The sequence below is a fragment of the Podarcis erhardii genome, assembly GCF_964252035.2.
Source record: "Podarcis erhardii genome assembly, chromosome: 1".
NCBI lineage: Eukaryota > Metazoa > Chordata > Lepidosauria > Squamata > Lacertidae > Podarcis > Podarcis erhardii.
In genome coordinates this window covers 82,594,095-82,614,939 of record NC_138497.1, presented here as the reverse complement: position 1 = coordinate 82,614,939, position 20,845 = coordinate 82,594,095, and the positions used below count along the sequence as shown (strand labels likewise).

Sequence of the window (20,845 nt, the reverse complement as noted above, 5' to 3'; positions counted from 1 at the left end):
AAAGGAAAGCAAGTGATTTGAAACCCTCCACTTCCGCATGGGACAGTTTTGCAAGAATCAAGTCTGCAATGTGAACTCAGTAATCCAGCAGAGAGAACTGCTGTTTGGCAAAATAGTCCTCCTTTTCCTTTTCCTGACACATGGATATATGGGGGGAGGGGGGTGGAGAGCAGGCAATTGGCCATTTAAGTATTTTCATTTATTTACTTGATTTAGGGGGCCTTCCCTGGCTACGTCCATGTCCTGACACCTGTATCCCAGTGCATAATAGATATTGGGGAAAAGGTTGTAGCAGAAAGAAGGCCACAAATCAAGGACAACCCATCGGAATTAGCAGCCACAAGAGGAACACAGTAACAGTGGATTTAAAGAACGTTGCAAAGAATTCTTGGAAACACATTTAGCAAGTTAACGGCTTGGGTCTTTTTCAGAATGAGGATCAGAAACTTGCTTATTGTTTCACTTCCCGTCTCTCTCCCTTCCAACTCCTTTTTGTACATTTCTTACGAAATCGCTGAATTTAACCCTGACTTCCCTCTTAATGACTATTCCGTTCCAACTCTCCTCTTTTGTTGCGCTAGCTACCATATTTATGTGGCTGTGTGCAGGTGCCTGCACACCTATGCAAGCATGTGAGAGCATAAACCTAGGCATGTTTTACTCCCAAGTAAGTCCTTACTTTCTCCTGTAGGGCTTACACCCTAATAAGTGTAGTTAGGATATGCTTCCATTAAACAGATGAATTATATTTCTTTTTAAACTTTAATAATTATTGCTAGATTTTGCCTCTGGTAATGACACACATGACATAACAGGCTGTATGTAACAGTATAACTTCTATTTCAAAAAACAATTCAACATATCATGTCACAATATGTAATTCCATAGACCAAATTATCATATGAGCGGAACATATTCTGAGAGATTAAAGTCCAGTGGATTGATCAGGAGATATAGTCTATTCAGTTCTTATATTAGCAATATAAGAATGTGGAATGCTTATTTCAATCTTGTAGTGTTCCACGTGTCGATGCTTTTGAGAATTCTAGCATTCCTTGTAAGTAGGTATCAGATGAAAAACTTGAAAGTATGGCACATGCAGAAAATAAGACAAGGATTCCAGGATAATTCCTTGTTTCGCCCAACCGGGCTTCATCAGCCGTGTATACTCTGGATTATATAAACGAACATAATATAATGTAATTTTATGTAAAACTAAGTAGCATAAGATAAACATTAAACAATAAATTTACATACCATATTCTTGTGTACCAGAAACATGGAACATGGAACATAATGGATTCAGTCATCACAATAACTGACCAGAAGTTTCTTTATATGAAGAGAGGCAATATTGACTCCAACTGTTCATACAAATGAGCATGTGCACATATCATAGAATCATAGAATTGTCCCTTGGAAGATGCTCATGAGGGTCATCTAGCCCAACCCACTGCAATGTAGGAATATTTTGCCAAACGTGGGGCTTGAGCCCACAACCCTGAAATTAAGAGTCTCATGCTCTACCCCCTAAACTGTAAACATATATCTTATTTTGTCCTCTTCTTTGGTGATCTTTAAGTGGCCGTCCTATCCGCCACTTGACCCCTTAAGTAGCACTGAATCAAGAAAAGGAAGGGACCTTTTATCATATGTGGTGGGAATGTAGAGAAATTTTTTAAAATTGGGAAACGATATATAATGAATTGAAGAAAATGTTTAAAATGACATTTGTAAAAAAAACCCAGAAGCATTTCTGTTAGGGATTGTAGGACAAGACCTGCCATGGAAAACAAAGAATTTATTCATGTATGCTACAACAGCGGCAAGAGTCTTGATAGCACAAGGATGGAAGAATGAGGAAACCCCGACAAAGGAACAATGGCAAGAGAAACAGATGAGCTATGCAGAATTGGCTAAACTGATATACAAACTGCGAGATAAGGACAACTATGACTTTAAAGAAGAATGGGAACTTTTTACAAATTACTTAAAAAGACAACAAAATGAACTGCACTCCTTGGCAGGCTTTGAATAAACATACACAAATTTATTGATTGATAATATGGTAGATAGACAATATAAGGATCTTTACAATTCTATAATATGCAGAGAATAATGTGTTGAGAAATCAGAGAGAGGAGCTGAAGGAAGTCTCGGGGGGAGAGAGGGTATATTGGGGAGGAGGGAAAGGGGGGAAATAATGAATATGATATGTTTTTGATATTTTGTTATGTTGAAATTGCAAATAAAAACTTTAATTTAAAAAAGTAGCATTGAATCATTCACCATTTTTGCTCTGCTTTCTCTCCCCCCACTCTTCATTTTTTCCCTCCTCTAAATTTCTAGGAAATCTCTTTCCTTTTTCCATGGTTTGAGCAATTGTCCCATGACATGAGGCAATCCCCTCAAGTTCTTCATCGCACCATACATTTAAAGCGCCACGATACCACTCCTATTCCCCTCAGAGAACCACAATTCCAAGAGTTCCTGGTGAACAGGGATTGACTGTAAAACCACTCTGGAAGCCTGGGGCACACACCTATGACGTAAAGTTGCCTCTGAGTATATGAGGATGACAGGTGCCTGAAGTCTCATGGGCTCTGTGGCTGCATGCACACGATACATTGAAAGCACATTACTTCCCCCAAAATAATTTGGGGAACAGTAGTTGAACTAGGAGTTGTAACTGTGAGAGGTAAACCGCCGTTCCCAGGTGCTTTAAATATACGTTGTGTACACAGTGTGCCCAGCTACCCTTTAAGCAAAGTAAAAGAAAGAAAGAAAGAAAGAAAGAAAGAAAGAAAGAAAGAAAGAAAGAAAGAAAGAATTTTAAAGGGAGGGATTAGACAAGAAATCCAGAACCCTGTTCCAAAGACTCTAGGCCACATTCTAACTATTCCCAGGGCTGCAGCCTTATGAATTATATCAATTTTTGTAAACAATGTTGTTCTTGAATAACAGCTCAGAGTGAGTGAACCAAATGCCTCTAGTTCAACTCTCCAGCCTATTTCTGAACTCCTTAGGGAAGCCCCTCTCAGCCTCAGCAACCACGCAGCTCATCTGCAACTTGAGGATAATACTTACCCGACCTTGCAGCGCTGCTGCTGCAACAATGACTTCGTGCAACAATGCACGAAAAGCATTTTGAACGCCCAAAAAACAACATTTGCGCACCTTTATCGGTGCTAATAATGTTGCCTACCGGTAAGGTTGCGTCCCTCTCTTTTTCCTCACTCTATCCCTCTCCAAGCCCCCAATGTTGACAAAGCTATAATTGTAACGGTTCTGGCGAGTAGGCAAGAATGTGTTTACTGCCCAAGAAGACCTCCGGGAGCGGAAAGGCAGTTCACGAACGCCAACCATCAGCTCCGTTCTGCCCCCTGCTGGATCCTGGCCTTTCGTTTCCAGGGAGAGAAAGTCAGGCGAAAGCTAAGCTCTAGGAGGATCCCTCGCGACCATTTGCACGGGAGACGCCAAGAGAGAAGCAGAGGCGGTAAACATTATCCAGACACGGATCCTGGCGCCTTCCGAAAGGGCGAGACCAACCTTTGCAAACCCCGCATTTTGCAGGCGAGCTCGACTTCATCGCAGGTGAGCTTGTCCTCCTGTTTGCATCCCCTGCTCCAACATGAGCGTGCTTTTGGGGGGGTTGGGGGAGGAAAGAGTGGCAGGTAGGGGGTAAATCTGCAGCTTAGTGGAAACCCCAAGGCAGGGGGGAGTGTGTGCATCAGATACAGTTGAGGAAACGTCCCCCGCCCTAAAAAGAAGAAAGAGAATTTGACAGGAGAATTTGACAGCTCGTGAGAGAATCAATTCCCGACTTTTATCATCGTTGCCTTTTCTTAAAAAATAGACTGCTCCACATTTGCTTCCGAAGCAGCCAAGGGGGTTGCGGCAGCTTAAAGTCTAGTAACCAATGTATTCTGGCAGAAGCTTTCCTGGGCTAGAGTCCATTCGTCGGCTTCGTGAAGTATTCTCCGTAGTACATGGGGGAAGACCATAACAGTGAGGCCACAGAGAAATGCAAGACTGGCAGTCTAAACAGGGATAAGTACGTAGTTAACCGTGGCCATTCACAAAACAGTTGTTGATGGTAATGCATTATCTCGACATGGACAAACTAATGAATCACAGGCCGTTGTTTTAATGGAAAAAACCAATATTAAACAGCACTAAACCTCTTAATGACCTGTTGTCTCCCTCTGCAATTCCTTTGTTCAAGGATGGACACTTTAAAATCAGTTACAAAGTGGTTGAAATGCCCACCCCCAGTTTTTAGATATTGCCGTTACTGATGTCAGAATTGTGTGTTCTTTTGCTTGGAGACTGACTTCTTTGTCTTATGGAGAATGCAGAAGGGTATTTGCTTCTGTGCTGATTCTCTGCTTGCTTTTGTCCAGTTTCGTAACATCCCCTTGTCAAATCACCCTCCTTTTATGCCATGTCTTAGTCACCTCATATAATTTGGCGCATGGGTCTTGGTTTCACCCCATTCTGAGGATGTCTGCGCCAGAGAGATCAATGCCTTTTTAAAATGTTGTTTAAAACACAGAGGAAGAAGGAGGGAGTAGAAGAGCGACTCAAGAGTGTCAGCTTTTTGTACCAGAATTTTAGCTTTGCGCATTTAGGCTCTGTACGCATTACCAGCTTAAAACACAAGTACATCCTTCTTTAGTTTCCCACCCACCCCAGCCCCCCGCCCAATTCTGATCTGTGCAGGTTTGAAGGGAAATGCATCAAAATGTAAATATTTCATTTTAAAAAGGGCAAGATAGGTGTGGACTTTGGTTAATGTTGTGTGCCTGTCACTTCCCAAATCAGCAGGGGTGGTATATACTGGCTGCAGTCTGCACACAGTCTTAAAGTTCTCTGTAGACCTGCACATTTTGCTTTCACCGCCATAAGTGAAAGGGTAACAGACTTTTTAAAACAAGTGAAAGCTGAATATTCAGGCTATATTCAGTCGGAATATCCAACAGGAAGCCAGGTGTGCGCTTCTGACCCCCACCCCCACCCTGGCCACTCTTGCTTGGTTGCCCTGACGGATGACCTCGGGGAGAGAGTCAGGGAATGTGACCCTGTTGTTCCCACCACATTTCTCAGCTGCCTTTTGATACCATAGCTGCAATATTGGTGTTGCATACATATCACTGAAGGCAGCTGATGCGCAAATGTTTCATGCATGCGCATTACTGTGGAAATTGCCCTTACGAAGAAGGCTTTTGTGGCAGCAACAATGGCAGGAAGAAATATATAAATTGGTCCCCTTAAGATGTCACAGGAGTCTGCTTGCTAAATCAGCATTATTTCTTTAATGCCACTCTTGCAATTGCTAACGTGTGCGAATTGCTCCTCTGTCGGCTAGGGCTAGGCCCTTGGTGTGATGCTGCTGCTCTTTTTCTCTTTCCTAACTTGTTGTTCTTTTACAATATGTTACCATCCCCTCTGGAACCAAGGGTGTTCCTGCTAGTACTGCAACATTAGAACTAATTGAGCAATCCCATGTATAATATGAGGCAATAGGGAGGAATTAGTTATCATGATATTTTTTGACCACAGTGACGAGCCCATCGTGGTTTTCGGTGAAACCAGAGCATGTTCTTGGGGTTAGCAGGGTGAGAGAGCACCAGTCATCCCTTGCAGCCCATATTTGGCCAGAGAAGGGGCTTCCAAGTATACTGGCAAGAGGTCTTCCTTTGAATGATGTCTTTTCATGGACAACAGTGTCCGAAGCTGGCAAGTGAGAGTAGAACTGGAGTCTATTCAGCCTCTGTTAAAATGCTAAGCAGGCCCCAAAGAAGGAACTGCTCTTGCTGCTACAGGTGAGAATGGAGGCTTCTTAGGTTTTTAGCATATTTGGAGAGGAGACGACATAAGAAACTCGTCACAATTCTTGTATATTAAATACAGAGTGACCGCAGTGGAGCCATATAGCTCAGGGCTGCCAACCAGCAGCCTAAATCGGTTTGAGAGTTTGCAGGTATTACTGAACAGAGCCGGGAAGATAACACCTCCTTTCAGGTAAATAGACACCATCCACTCGTGGGTGCTACCAGTGCGTCCTGAGACAAAATGTTGCAGTGCAGAGTTCTCTTTTGGCTGGTCATTTTGGGGGCATGGGGGAGCAAGGGGTCCTTATTAGAGTTTTTTGTGCTTCTGCAAACCTCGAGGTTCCCTTAAGCCTCCCGCTTTTGTGTGAATGGTACCATCTAGGCCACATAAGTATAGGAACTTGGAGGATGAGTTGCCTAATATGTATGGAACATAGCTCCCACTGCAGACTGGTGGTGCCAGCAGAGAAGGGGCGTGGCACCGTTCTGTAGAGAGCATACATGTGCATGTCATGAGCAGTCTCTGGTTCCGCCTTGTTCTGCTCATCCCCTGCTTACTAAGTCCATTATCCTCTCTTTTGTCCAGAAATGTCCACCACTGTAACAGAATGCGGAAACGTGAGGATCATCTCAAAAGTCGTTCAGCCAGGCCAGCAGGAAGCAGGCACAGCAAATACGTCAGGAACTACTGTCACTGTATCACACGGTGCATCAACCTATAGCAAAAACACCAAGAATGTGCTTCCCAAGGCCCTTGGGGTAAGGCCCTATAGGCTTGTCAAACTAGGCCCAAATCCTGGAGGGACCCAATGTTCTGTCTCTATAAGGTAGCTTTCTATGTTCCTGATAGTGATGAGGGAGGTGATTAGAAACAGAACAATTTGTAGGCAACTCTAACATGTGGAGAAGGAAAGTGGTGGTGAAGCTGGCAAGGGTTATAGCACTTGTCCACGATTACTGATCCACAATACCATTGTTCTTCCCCTCCAGACTGTGCAGATCGTCGTGGGGGCTATAGAGATATGTTTTGGAGTTGCCCTGACAGTAGCACAAGAAGATTCAAAGACCCTGACTGTGAAGAGTGGGCTCTACTTCTGGTTCGGGATCTTGGTAAGCAGACTTTGGCTGAGAGGCTTGGAGGCTCTTTCACCTACCAAAGCTTCTGGGGAGGCCTCTCTAATTTTAGACACAGAGGCCTAGAGCCACAAAGAGGCTGAATCCTAAACCAATGTAACCATTTCCCTTTGGGGTATCCATGTTGGTGTGTTGTAGCAAAAACAACAATGAATTGTGCAGCACTTTAAAAGGCTAACAGAAATATTATGGCAGACGCTTTTGTGGGTTACAATCCACAAAAGCTTCTGCCATAAAAAATTGTTGGTCCTTGAGGTGCACCAAGACATGAGGTACTCATCACCCCTGCCTGTGGCCTTATTGTCTTCCAAAGCAACTACTCTAAGTATTCCCAACTTAAGAATGGAAAGTGAAATACTGGTGGACAACAAAAGAGGTTTAAAGACGCTCTCAAGGCAAATCTTTAAAAATGTAGTATAAGCACTGATAACTGGGAAACACAGGCCTGCAAGCACTCCAATTGGAGAACAACCTTTACCAAAGGTGTCGTGGACTTTGAAGAAGCATGAAAAGGGCTAAGAGGAAGGCATGTTTGGCAAACCCTCACTGTGATCAAATCCCACCCAGAAACCTATGTCCCCACTGTGGAAGGACATGTGGATCCAGAACTGGCCTCCACACGGACTCACTGTTTAGACCGTTTTCATGGAAAACAATCTTACTCAGCCACGAGTGATCGCCAAAGAAGAAAACTCAACACTCCTGCCTGTGGTCTGCCCAAGTGTTTGTTCTGCTGCAAATCTATTTGGGGAGATGCCATTCTGTCTAATAGGTACTTGCATCTTCTTCACAAATGACAATGTTTGTTTAGTACTCAAGCTTAGGACTCTTTACAGAGGTAGCTTTTGAGTTGGTTCACATGTTACTAACCTCAGTTGGTAATGTAAAAAAGCCTCTGGTTGGCGTGAGCTTAGGAGGTGGTGGGGTTAGAGAAGGTTTTGGCCTTTCTGACCAATGCAACCTGACTTGAGAGTCTTTGTGTTCTAGTTTCTGTATGGAATGAGACTCAGCCTGATGATTGTTCTTGGTTTTTCCTTCCCTTTGTAGCTCCTGATCTCTGGGTCATTGTTGGTAGAAATGGAGAAAAGAGATCTTCAATGGCTGGTAAATATTCTCCTGAGTATCTTTTTCGAAAAATTGACATGATAAAGGTGTGTCTAAAGCTGTTGCCAATACGTCTTCAGGGTTGTTTGCTGGGCAAACAGATCCTTGGTTTGTTCTGGCCAAGGCCTTAAGAAGACAAAGTTCAAATAAATATAATTGTTGTAATGGAGGCAAGGTGAAGTTGCTGAGAGGTGGTCAGGTTATTTTCGTAGGATATGTGAGTCAGTTTAACAATTCTCTAATACAATCATAATGTCTACGATGTTGTGAGAAAGTCCAAATTTGGGACATTCACTGCAATGTATCACAGGCAATCTGCCTAGCACAGGGGTGAGGAAAATGTAGTCCTCCAAATGTTCTTGGACTACAAGTCCCAACATCCCTGACCATTGGCCATTTGGGCTGGGGCTGATGGGAATAACAACATCTGGAGGGCCACAGCTTCTCCATCTGTGGCCTTAAAAAAAACTTGTGAATCTTGGCAATCAGGAAAGCAAACTTCTAGAGCACAGGGATCGCTCAGGAATGCATATGTAGGGCTCCAAAGAAATCAAGGCTGTAAATTATGAGACCAACTATAGGTGACTACTTTTCAGAGACATGGAAGTGATGTAATAGAGCAACTCTTGATTTATTTTATTTCAATGTACTGATATAGGTGAAAGCTAGTTCCGCTGCCAACTTGCTAGTTTGTGTTGCTGCATTGGTTGCTGTAATCCTCCATAGTACTGAGATTGCACAAACCCATCAACAAGGAGATTTGTGTGACGATTCTGATATGCGTTATGGTTATTGCTTCGGTTCTGTTCAGGTAAGTTTTTCCCCATCTCTTCATGTGCATGTAGTAGCAGTCCATAATTTTCTAAAAGTTATCTGATTCAGCAAAGGCTTCAGGCATCTAGAGACTCTTCAGAACTGTTTTGTGCCTAAATGAAATAATTCTGCCTTACCATTGACTTATAGGAAACTGAAAATGGCTAATTCACAAGTGAGAGGCTCTACTAACCCTCACAAGACTTTGTCAGTGACCAACAAGGAGCATAAAGACATCCTGTCTCTGTCATTCAAGAGTGGGGATAATGTGATATCCCCTTTCCCTCTGATGTCTAGAAATGTATGTAAGGTACTTTTGTGAAAGAGAAAAATAAGAAGCGGGGGAGAGAGAGAGAGAAAGAGAGAGAGATCCTAGATTGGGAATCTGTGGTGCATTTAAGACAAAATAAAGGAAGGGCTTGAATCGTGCTAAAAACTCCCAGTGGATCAAAATTTATTTTGTATAAAATTTATTTTTTGGTGTGATATTTTAGCACAATATGGAGACATATTGCACCTGTCTGTGGATTAGATGCAAAGAACAGCTGGCTCAATCACCTTTTCAACTTCAAACAAACAAAATTAAAGAAGTGTCCAAATGAGGCAATGAAATAATAATAATAATTTATTTATACCCCAGCCACTCTGGGCAGCTCCCAACAGATTAAAAACAGAATGAAACATCAAACATTAAAAACTTTCCTAAACAGGGCTGCCTTCAGATGTCTTCTAAAAGTCAGATAGTTGTTTATTTCCTTGACATCTGATGAGAGGGTGTTACTCAGGGCGGACGTCACTTCTGAGAAGGCCCTCTGCCTGGTTCCTTGTAACCTCACTTCTCACAGTGAGGGAACTGCCAGAAGGCCCTCGGCGCTGGACTTGTCCAGGCTGAACAATGAGGGTGGAGATGCTCCTTCAGGTATACTGGGCCGAGGTTAGCGGCAAGCTTTGAAAGAACAGTGGTGGTGTTTTATTGAGCTACTTAGTATGGGGTTGGCCTTGAAGAAATGTCACTTGGTGAAAAACGATGCAGCCACACTTCTAATTGGGACTTGCTGTATCAAGTGTATCGTTCCAGCTGCATTGTTACCAAGTCAAGGTGGTGCTAACCTGGGTCCAGGATGCCTGAAGAATTACTTCATCCCTCAGCTGCCTGCCCATGTACACTCAAGTCTGCCCCTGAGGTCCATGTACTTTCTGCCTTTCAGAGCCTTTTCAGTTATAGCATTGCTGCTTTGGGGTGACCTTTCAAAAGGGGGCTGCCTTGGCCTGAACTGTGCCTGTCTTTCAGCTGGAAATCAAAATCTGATGTTTTGAATGAGCTGTCAGGCTAGAATGGTGTTAACTGGATATGCTTTGGTTTTGATGTAGTTGTGCCATTTTCTTGATGCAAATATATAGATTAAAAGTTATTTTGCATTGTCTTAACATCTCTTTGGGTCCTGGCGGATCAAAAGCATGGAGTATCAGTACTGAAAATAAATAAAAGCGTGCTAGTTACCATTCCAGTAGGCACAGAAATAGGAAACATTCTCAAAGGGAAAATGCACTAGCCTACATAAAATGTAGTTGAGGGAAATAATTGATTGATGCCTGGCGGTTATAGTTCCTTAATTATATAATGTGTGTACAGGTCTCTTGCTATAAAAAAAAGACATAATGTACATGGTTCTTTGGATTTGAAGGTTTATTCCACCCATGTTTTCCTGCCAAGGGTCCAGTTATTAAATCCTGCTTATGTGATTGGACCCCAAGTATCTGTTTTTTCTGGAGTAAGGGTAGAAGATGGGCGGGGGGAGCTCCTTTGCAATCTTCCTAATTCTCAGGAATGAAGTTAAGGTTATTTAGGGATATTCCTAAATTATCCCTTCCAACAAGGTCTAGAACAAACATTTAATGGAAAGTAATGGAAAACAGTGTGCACACGACACTAGACGCAATCCATTATCTATCCTGTCCTTTCTTATGATGCACTTTGTATGCACTTTTCACCTCAAACCAGCTTCAGTTGATTAAAAGGACAACCTGGCTGTGTTTTAAACTAGTCATGTGTACACAGCCTAAATCAACCTTTCAACCGTTAGGCTTCAGCATGGAGACCCTCTTTCGATTTGTTCACCTCACTGTCCCTGGAGGATTTTGTGTATCTTCTTCAGATCTTTCAAATCAGTGTTACTGAAAGAGACCTCACAGGACTTAGCTGCTTTGGAAGGTTAACTCTTGCACTTCCAAGCAATTGGGTTTTGATTGTGCTTTCAGTTCTGGAGCTGTATAAATAGCAACCCGTGCAACTGTTTCTTGCCTTTTCCCACAGACGCTGATATATGGTCTGAACGCGGTGTTTATCATCTTTTCGGTTCTTGAACTGTGCACAGCTGTCGCTGCCCTGGTAGTTGGATCCAGATCTGCACAACAACAACTCTATCGGCAGATGGTGAGGGTGAATCCCTGCCTTTTTCTGTCACAGGTTTGCTGTGGCTGGGAAAAACCCACCCCTAAATCAACACTGTTCCTCACTCAGCTATGTGGAAAGAAAATCATAAGCTTGGTAGTAGCCTGCAAATTTCAAATGTGTTCTCTCCTCCCTCCCTGACATGGCTTTGAGTTATGCCCTTTCCCCATCAAATATTGAACAGAATCTGATCTCAATGTAATAATTTCAATTTTTTGTGATCCTCACTTTCCCTCTTTGCAGGGATTTCAGTGGTACCTGGCTCTCCCCTGAAAGGGCTGGCTCCTACATTTCTCTTAGAATAATGGAAGGAGGCAAAAGTTGTGTCTGGGTAGAGGATGGGTAAAGCTTGCAGACAACAATTACCAACTTTGCTCTTCTTGTTCTTTCCAGGCATCGTGATAAGGCTTCTCTTGGCACTTCTTGGCACACCATTTGCAGCAATTATAGAGGTCTCTCTTGCTTAGAGCTACGCAGCTGTAAACTTCTTGCAGATATGTCACCTTTTCCAAGATGGACTGCAGGAATCCTGCTAATCTCTTGCCTGGCTTTCTTTAGAAAGAGAAAACAAACTATAAACTTGCCTGTGACCCTCCTCTATGGGTCCTGCCACATAAGCTGAAAAGAAGGTTTTTCCAAATCCAAGACTTCTCTTCACTTTTGTGAATTATCAAGAAAGGGAAATCTCTGTACCTTTTTAAAAGTTTCCATTTTGGGCTTTCCTGTGTGTTCCTGGATGACAACAGTCTGACCTCTAAATTCTCCTGGGTTTGGCGAGGAGAGAGCGCCCAAACAGATTGTCTGCGCTTATTCCAACATGAAATTTAGGTTTGTGGTAATGAAATGGACACTGTGGTGATGATGAGACTCATATAAGCACACACTATATTGGAAGGGAAAGTGCTGTGAATTTTTTGAGAAAATATCTAGCTCTTTGAGCTGGTTAGAAAACTGCTTGTGGATCTTCCTGTAGGGAAAACTGATGTGGGTTTTTATTGAATGCACAACACATATTCTTCCACAGGAACAGTTCACAGTAAATCAAGCATTCTCACACTGGAAAACATTTCATCAGCATCTCAGCCTGTCTGCAACCAGAGAAGAAAGATAGATTAAGTCTTCGCCCACATACCAAACGCTATATCCCTTTCATTCTTCAGGTTGCCCTGGTACCCGAATGCAGCAATCTTGTACATACCTGGGAGTAAAGTAGACATGCATACAATTGCACTGTAATGCTGCAATCTTATGGAAGCTTAATCTCAGAATAAATACCAGTGAAGAATGTGACTTCTTTCTGAGTGTATAGAATCAGGGGCAGTTAAGGGAAGAAGAACACAATGTTCTCTTTTACCTCTCCAGAGCACAAGCAGACTTTCCGATGGGCTTCTGAACCACAGCAAGCAAATGGCTCAGTCCCTGGCATCTCCAGACAGAAACTACTGTCTGAAACCTTGAAAATCTGCTCTCAGTCACTTTAGACAATAATGAGCTAGAAAGGTCAACATTCTGACTGATATGAAAAAGCTTCCAATCTTCCTACATGTTGATTCCCCTTGGTTCCCATAGCGATATTTCTTAGACAGCTGAAAATCTGCCTGAGAAAATTCACTAGAGGTAAGATTATGATAGCTCACCTCTACTGTAACTGGGAGGCAGTTACTTCATGAAAGTACTCAATAGAGTATGAAGGAGATGCTGTTAAAAAAAAGTTATGCAGAAACCTCATCTGGAGGCTTAAAGGTTGATATTTGAAAGAGAGAGAGATCTGCTTAAATTTGTTTACTTTTGTTACAGTATAAAAAGGGATGGGATCAAAGAGTAGTAAGATGCACTGATGATGTGTTGCATTTGTAACAACTGAGATGTTGACCAAAGTGCAATAGATAGGACAGTGTGACAGATTCCGTATTCATAGCATGCAAACATGTTTGTCAAAGCTTGTCCACATTGTGATATCATACAGTATTATTTCCAGAGGCAGAAAAAAATGTTTAAATCTTTGTGGGGCAGTTTGGGCAATCAGCAGAATGAAGTCAAAAGGGCTGTTTCTGGGGGACAAGGTTGAATAGTTCTTCCTAAGGTGCTAGTTTTGTAGTTGCAAGGAATTGTTCAGCTTGGGGAGCATTCAAGAATGCCAGTGAGATCACCACTCTACATCCTAAAAGCATACCTACCAGGTAGGGAACGCATAGTGCTGTGGTCTAAACCACTGAGCCCCTTCGGGTTGCTGATTGGAAGGTTGGCGGTTCAAATCCCCGCGACAGGGTGAGCTCTTGTTGCTCTGTCCCAGCTCCTGCCAACCTAGCAGTTCAAAAGCACACCAGTGCAAGTAGATAAATAGGTACTGCTGTGACGGTAAGGTATACGGCGTTGCCATGCACTCTGACTTCCGTCATGGCAGCGGTTTAGACGTGCTGGCCACATGACCTGGAAAGCTGTCTATAAACAAACGCTGGCTTCCTTTGCCTGAAAGCGAGATTAGTGCCACACCATATAGTCACCTTTGACTGGACTTAGCCGTCCAGGGGTCCTTTACCTTTTTTTACCTACCAGGATAGGCTTTATAACTTAATTTCTCAGTGAATTCACTGTGCTGGGTGTAGGCAGGCCATCCTCTCAGACATATTATTGTTATAGAAAAAAGAGCCCAGAGTCCATATAATGACTGTGCACACTTTAGGAGATATCATCATCATTATTATTATTTATTGGATTTATATACTGCCCTATACCTGGAGATCTCAGGGCAGTTCACAGAACAAAATCAAAATGAAAAACCACAAAATATATGATCAAAATAAAAACAGCCCATGCGTTAGTTTTTCTATTGTTATCATTTTTTATAGCAGTGAAACTGAAGAGCAAGCACTTGTTTTAACAGAAAATACCAATAAAAGAGAGCCTTTCAATTTATAACCAAGTATATAAAGATGAATTGTTGCATCCATTTAAAGTATGTATGGAAATAAGCTGCTATCCTAAACTACTGCACATATATTTTTTTGGAGAAATATATTGCTGGCGTTGTGTGTTTATCAGAATCTTTTTGTGCCTAGTCCTAATCAACTTTCTAGTTTTTATATAGTATCTCAGGTCTGATTATTGAATTGAATGTTGTTATACATCACCTGCCATGTGCCTTCTTCATTCAGACTAAAATATCTTTGTCATTTGGTGTGTGAAGTGGTTTGTTAATAAATTTCAGTGCTTCCCTGTGGTTTGTTCTTTTATGGATGCTCGTGTGCAGGTTCTGCTACTTCTGTGGTGTTCAGATCTATAAATGAAATGTTTATGATTAAAATTAGTGCTGCTGAGAGCTACAGTGAAAACATTACAGTCTCCACTCCTTTTTATGCTAAAGTAAAAGAACTTGTAGATTGCGGCCAAATTTCCTTTTAATAAATAAATCACAACAGTCCCTTTAAGACAGTTTGCATACAATGGTTATCTAGTCCAACCCCTGCAATGCACTGGTGGGTGTGTGACAGTCATCAAGGGCTATTTTATTTTTAAAATCTTTTTATTTATTTATTTTATTCATTTTTCGATCATTTCAATGCGCTGCAAGAAGGTGAACTTCCAACCCTTTTGAGTTCCATGTATTTCCGATGCTGTTGCCCCGCATGTGAAGAATCACACAACCGGAAACCGGAAGTTTTGTTACGGAACGGGTAAGACCGCATCTCTTCGCAGCCGAAGGGCAATTGGCCAATTGCGGTCAAATGGCTGTCTCCGCCCACGTTTCCCTCACGCGCCTGGGCACAGCAAGCCACTCTCGTTGCTCTACGCATATACTCGAGGACGAAACGTCATCCGAGGGGGACGTCCCTGTATTTCTCTCACGTGGAGGGAGGCAGAGCAGCAGTTTCCGGGGGAACCGGCGAGTGGGCTATGGCGGCGCTTGTTTCTGAAGCGGAGCCGCTGAGTGAGCAGCCCCCTCCCGATACTGACCGAGGTGAGCAGGTCCAGCAGCCCGGGAACGGCGAGGAAGCGGCCGCCTCGGTAGAAGCTGGACCAGGGAAACCGCAGGCAGCTGCCCCGGGAACGAAGAGGAAGGAGGCGCCCGCCATCCCCAGAGGAAAGCCTAAATCGGGGCGGGTATGGAAAGACACCGGCAAGAAGCGGTGAGAGTTTGATCTTCGCCTTTAGGCGGCGGGACCTTGTTTTGCGGGACTTACTGCGTTTGCGTATGGGGCAAACTAACAAGCAAGTGGCGTGCAGTTGATTTTTGCTGATTTTGAAACAAGTTTGACTCACAGGTGGTTTGCAATGCCTAAATAAGCCCTCTCCAATCGTTTCTACAGAATAGTTCGATTGTTCTACACAGTGTCTTTGCCAGTTTGTGGAGAGCATGGCCTGCAAAGTGTGTAGCCCCGTCTGATGAACAGGAACTTAGAAACAAGCTTCACTTGAGTTGTTTATTATCATCATCTATTTATTAAGCACCTTCTAAACAACCATATCAAGGCGATGCACGCTAAAAATAACTAAAAATAGTTAAGAGCAAAAAAAAAACAATTGTATATGTTTAAAGCCAACACCTATACATTTAAAGCCTTTGTATGGTTTTACACTCATGGCAGTGGCTGGTAATGGCTCCGTTTTCTCCTTGCTAGGTTTTCTCTCATGACTCTGGATAAGCCTTTGCGTACCTCCTGGGAACGCAAGATGAAGGAACGTCAGGAAAAGAAACTAGTCAAAGATTTTGCACGGCAGTTGGTGGAAGAAAAACGAAAGGAGCGTGAGGTGAGAGAAAATTGTGATATAAAGTGGTCTGTTGAATAGTGGTTCCTAGGTCTGGAAGCAGGCAGATGGCCTGTTCTGAATAGAGTCGGGTCCCCTTCGAAAGAACAGGTGTGTCACCCAAGGATGTGCCTAGATTCATCTTTGTCGCTGGAGACCCAAGTGTCTTAAGTAGCTAGGAGTGCCAGCTCTGACTAGATCGCCAGGTACTGCCATTCCTGGACCTGGGATAGACTTTTCACAGTAATACATGTTCTGATAACTTCTTAGATTACTGCAGTGTGTTGCATGTGGTGCTGCCCTTGAAGACAACATGAAAGCTACAGTTAGCATACAAGGCAACTCCCTGGTTATTAAGTGCAGCAGCTGACTGAAGCCATACGTGTACTGAAAGACTTGCACTGTCTTTCAAAATATTACTAATCTGAACTCAAAAGTTTTATTGATAACTTATCTTATAAAACTTAGGACCTAAACACTTAAAAGAGCATCTCCCCACTCCAGTATTGTCCTGCTGACAGGTTAAGATATTTGGATAAGCCCTTCATGTTCAAGGACTATCCATTATGCAATAGTAAGTTAGAGGGTCTTTGCTGTGACACATGTCCTCTCTTCTGGGCAGTGTTAGAAACTCAGATATATAAGCTAATTTTCAGTGCCCTTAAACCTGGGTTACGGTCACCACAACAGAATGTCTAGGCACCAATTAACTTTATTATTATTATTCATTTCTGTACTGCCTTATATTTTAAAATAAACTGCTTTGGGATTTCCCCCCAACACATTAAAACATCAAATAAAAGAATCCAGAATAAAACAAATTCAAGCTTCAAGGAAAATATTTCAGATCCTCTAAGTGACATTTTGCTTTCCCCATTATTTGCCTATTTAATAGAGCCTCAAGGTCCATAAATAGCAACACCCTAGTGGTCCCGGGCCCTAAGGAAGTTAGATTGGCTTCAACCAGAGCCAGGGCCTTTTCAACTCTGGCTCCGGCCTGGTGGAACGCTCTGCCTCATGAGACCAGGGCCCTGCAGGATCTGATTTCTTTCCACAGGGCCTGTAAGACAGAGTTGTTCCGCCTGGCCTTTGGCTTGGAGCCAATTTGATTCCCTCCCTCCCTCTCTTTCTTTTTTCTTTTCCTTCTCCTCCTGCGATAAGGCTACATTTTAATATTTTAATGTTCCATTATTTTAATGTTGTATTTTATTTTTGTTTTTAAGTTGTAATCATTCATCTTGTTTTTATTATTGCTTGTAAGCCGCTCTGAGCCCGGGGTATAAATAAATTATTATTATTATTATTATTATTATTATATAGCTGTCCCATAGCAGAAGTACTCTAGGAAGCCAGTGTGCTGTGGTGAATAGAGTGCTAGACTAGGACCTGGGAGATCAGGGTTCAAATTTCCACTGTTGTGGCTCTAAAATAATACATATAACTGGTTTCACTGTCTTCTCCTTCAGGAGAAAAAACTGCGAAGGGAAGAAAACTTAAGAAGAAGACTGGAGAATGAGCGGAAGGCAGAGGTGGTGCAAGTGGTGAGTCTCCCCTTTTAAGTCCTTAGTTTTCTCTTGAAGAAGAAACTTCCCTTCTGTGAGAAGAGGAGCACTGCTGCAATAAACAGATCATCTGTTCTCTCCGTGTTGCACTTAGCTTGATAGAAATGACATGTTAGACCATGCTTCCTAGTTGCCGCTAATCGAGGAGGAGTGTTTAGGGGAGGTGTGGGCCTGTTTTCATCTAACAAATATACAGAGTTTATCCGAACCCTCACTTACCCTAGGTTGAGTTTAGCCTAACACACTCGTTTAAATCTGCTTAAACTAGGGCGCCATTTTTGTTTCCAGTGAGAGTGAGCCAAGAGAGGTGTAGGCTAGAAATTGTTTGGAGTTATTAGTACAGAAGTTTCAAGCTTGTCTTTGTGGTGGTTGGATGATGGATGATGGAGAGGCTGCTTATTTCACCTTACAATTACTATATATCCACCACTTATTGAGCCAAGAAGCCAGTGGAGAAGCCCCTAATTTTCTATGGCCTATTTCGGGATGTCTTCTGGAGGTGTTAGCATACTATTGGCACTTGCCCAGACCTTACTTTCAGTTGCTACGGCACCAAGCCAAGTATTACCGAAATCACCACTGCCTGAGCTGCTAATGTTTTGCTGGTTCCATTGAGTTATTGCAGCACAGTGAAACCCTGCAGCATATGAAGCAATGGCCTGGAGCAGGGGTGAGGTTATGCAAAACAGTAACTGCCCTACAAGCTCTTTCAGACCAGCCCTTGCATGTAACTGTTTAATGGCAACATCTGTCAAGCCATGAGTTTTCCCAGTCAGAAAATCATAGAACCGTAGAGTTGGAAGGGACCACGAGGGTCGTCTAGTCCAACCCCCGCTGCAATGCAGGATTTTTTTGCCCAATGTAGTCATGGAGATACAATGTTGTTCAGCAAAATGGATGAGACTCTAGCCAGACTAATACCATGTGAATGTGGATGAAAATCTATAATCCTAGTTGCTGATCAATGCAAGAATGGGCTGGAGCCAGTATCTAATTCAGGAGTAGCCAACGTTGTGCCCTCCAGATGACTACAGCTCCTATCCTTGGGGTGCTGAAAGGACTTTGTTTCATAAATGGATCATTTTTACCATTCTTAAAATCTGTGGATTGCAAGACTGACATGGACAGTTTCTGGGCTCGCAAAGCACATGCATCATCTTTCGGATGCCCATCTGAATACCTCTAGGTCCCAGGATTGCAAGGCCTTTTCAGGTTGTGTGCCTCAAACGTCATAATCTGTTTCCTTATCCTGGTGCCTTTGTCTAGGCAAATGGGCACAGCTTTTCTGGATGTGCAGTTTCATCTCTCAAGAGATGTCGTTGATCTGATGTTTTGCTTAAAACAGTCCTGTTTACAGCTGTTGGCCACCATATTTTGCTTTTCCTGACTGGCACCATTGCAGAGCTGCTTTCCAAAGATTCACACATCGTTCTCTCATGCATACCAGTTATAATTGATCAATATTAAAAATAGTAATGTTCCGTCATGATGTTCCATTGTGCTAGAAGCGGCTTAGTCATGCTGGCTGCATGACCTGGAAAGCTGTCTGTGGATAAACACCAGCTCCTTCTGCCTGAAAGCGAGATGAGTGCCACAACCCAGTCGCCTTTGACTGGACTTAACTGTCCAGGGGTCCTTTACCTACCTTTTATTAGTAAGAATAATGGTGTATTCACAAAATCATCAGTCTCATGTTGTAAAACAATATTGGACATAATATGGTGCGTGCATGCCAAATGATAGATCAAGATTCTTTTGCAGATCTCTGTATAATTTGAAGTACGTCTCCAAAGATGCATGACCCCCAATTGTTTAGTGGTATCACACATACCTTAAAAAAAACCATCCATCCATCCTAAATTATACTGATGAAATGAAGAGTGTGTATTGGAGGAGGGCAGGTGCATGGGAGAAAGGTGAATTCAGTTCTGGTACTCAAGATCAATCAATCTGCACTCGTAATCCTTTCATTCAAAGTGTACTATATCTTTTGCCCTTGATATTCTGGTTGGTGGATCTCTGGATCCAGTAAAAATCAAAGGATGTACCCCCAAGTCCAAAGTCTTGTCTATCCCTGTTCTGAAGCCTCTGGTGAGGAGTAGGAGACTTGTTCTTCCTGAGAGTTCTTACATCTCATATACAAGAGTGCTGGCAGCACCATTGTCATTTCTTTTCTGCTCCTTCCTTCAGATTCGGAATCCAGCAAAACTGAAGCGTGCAAAGAAGAAGCAGTTGCGTCGCATTGAGAAGCGGGACACACTGGCATTGCTGCAGAAACGCCAAACGCAGCGCAAAGCAGCCAAGGAATGAGGCCGAGATGGGTCTCCCTCCCTCCTCTCCGTGAATAGAAAATGGCTTCTTGAGATGTGCTGGCCAGATGCACTGCTGGTTTGCTCCCTGGCTTCTCTTGGCCCCGGAGATCAGATTCTTCCAGAGAAGGCTACCTTGCATCCAGATGCCCCTTAGCTGAAGCCTCACTTTTGCTTTCCTGTGGAGATGGCAAAGCAGAATCCTCCAGAGTGAAGTGCTTAGACGTCTTTTTAAAAACTAACTGTTCTCCAGGATAGCAACAGACCCCAGACTTTATGAAATGGGGCAGTGCCCTAAAGGGGTTTGTCTGAGGATTCGCAACTTCCAGACTGTAGGGTTATATATGAAAGATCATAAATAACCTGGTTGCTGTTGTAAAGGTATTCTTCTGGGTTAGGGATGGAATGGGACATTTGACTGGTTCTGCAGTTATTAAAACCATTGCTTTCTGGATTTATGCACCTGTGTGATATTTTAGCTTTGTGCTGTCAGGCGATTGCTAATGACTGGGGCTTGACTGTCAAGGTTAGTGATGAAAGTCTCCTCTCTGTATTTATATTGGGGGGGGGCGCTTGTCTTCCATGGAAGCCCTCAGGCTTCAGCATTTTTTATTAATGGCACAAGTCACCCTAAACATATATTTTATTACATTGCTATCTTAAACTTTCCTTGAAGGAGATCAAGGCAACTTTTCTCCTCGCAACAACCATATTGGGCAGAATGGCTGAAAGATGGCCCATTGTCATCAAATGAGTTTCATGGCTAAATGGGTTTCAGCCGAGTGAGGGATAACCTCGGTCTCCTGGTCTTGTCTAGCTATCGCACCACACTGGCTCAAATCCAGAAGCTTTTTCTGTAAGCTTCTGAAGTAGGTAGTGATCCATTTGTTG

At 42.9% G+C, this 20,845-nt stretch overlaps 2 protein-coding genes across 2 annotated transcripts; both read left to right on the top strand.

The window, feature by feature from the left end:
- Positions 1 to 3,451: 3,451 nt before the first annotated feature.
- On the top strand, positions 3,452 to 12,391 carry LOC309329069 (membrane-spanning 4-domains subfamily A member 15-like). The gene is made up of 7 exons (XM_081839543.1): positions 3,452 to 3,594; positions 6,421 to 6,593; positions 6,825 to 6,944; positions 8,016 to 8,072; positions 8,731 to 8,883; positions 11,200 to 11,319; positions 11,731 to 12,391. The coding sequence occupies exons 2-7, from the start codon at positions 6,423 to 6,425 to the stop codon at positions 11,737 to 11,739; spliced, it is 630 nt and encodes a 209-aa protein (XP_081695669.1). The 5' UTR covers positions 3,452 to 3,594; positions 6,421 to 6,422; the 3' UTR covers positions 11,740 to 12,391.
- A 2,758-nt stretch (positions 12,392 to 15,149) lies between these two features.
- Positions 15,150 to 20,408, top strand: CCDC86 (coiled-coil domain containing 86). Its single transcript, XM_081839559.1, has 4 exons — positions 15,150 to 15,464; positions 15,957 to 16,086; positions 17,550 to 17,624; positions 19,836 to 20,408. Exons 1-4 carry the CDS (start codon positions 15,232 to 15,234, stop codon positions 19,953 to 19,955), a joined length of 558 nt encoding a protein of 185 aa, XP_081695685.1. The 5' UTR covers positions 15,150 to 15,231; the 3' UTR covers positions 19,956 to 20,408.
- Positions 20,409 to 20,845: the final 437 nt, after the last annotated feature.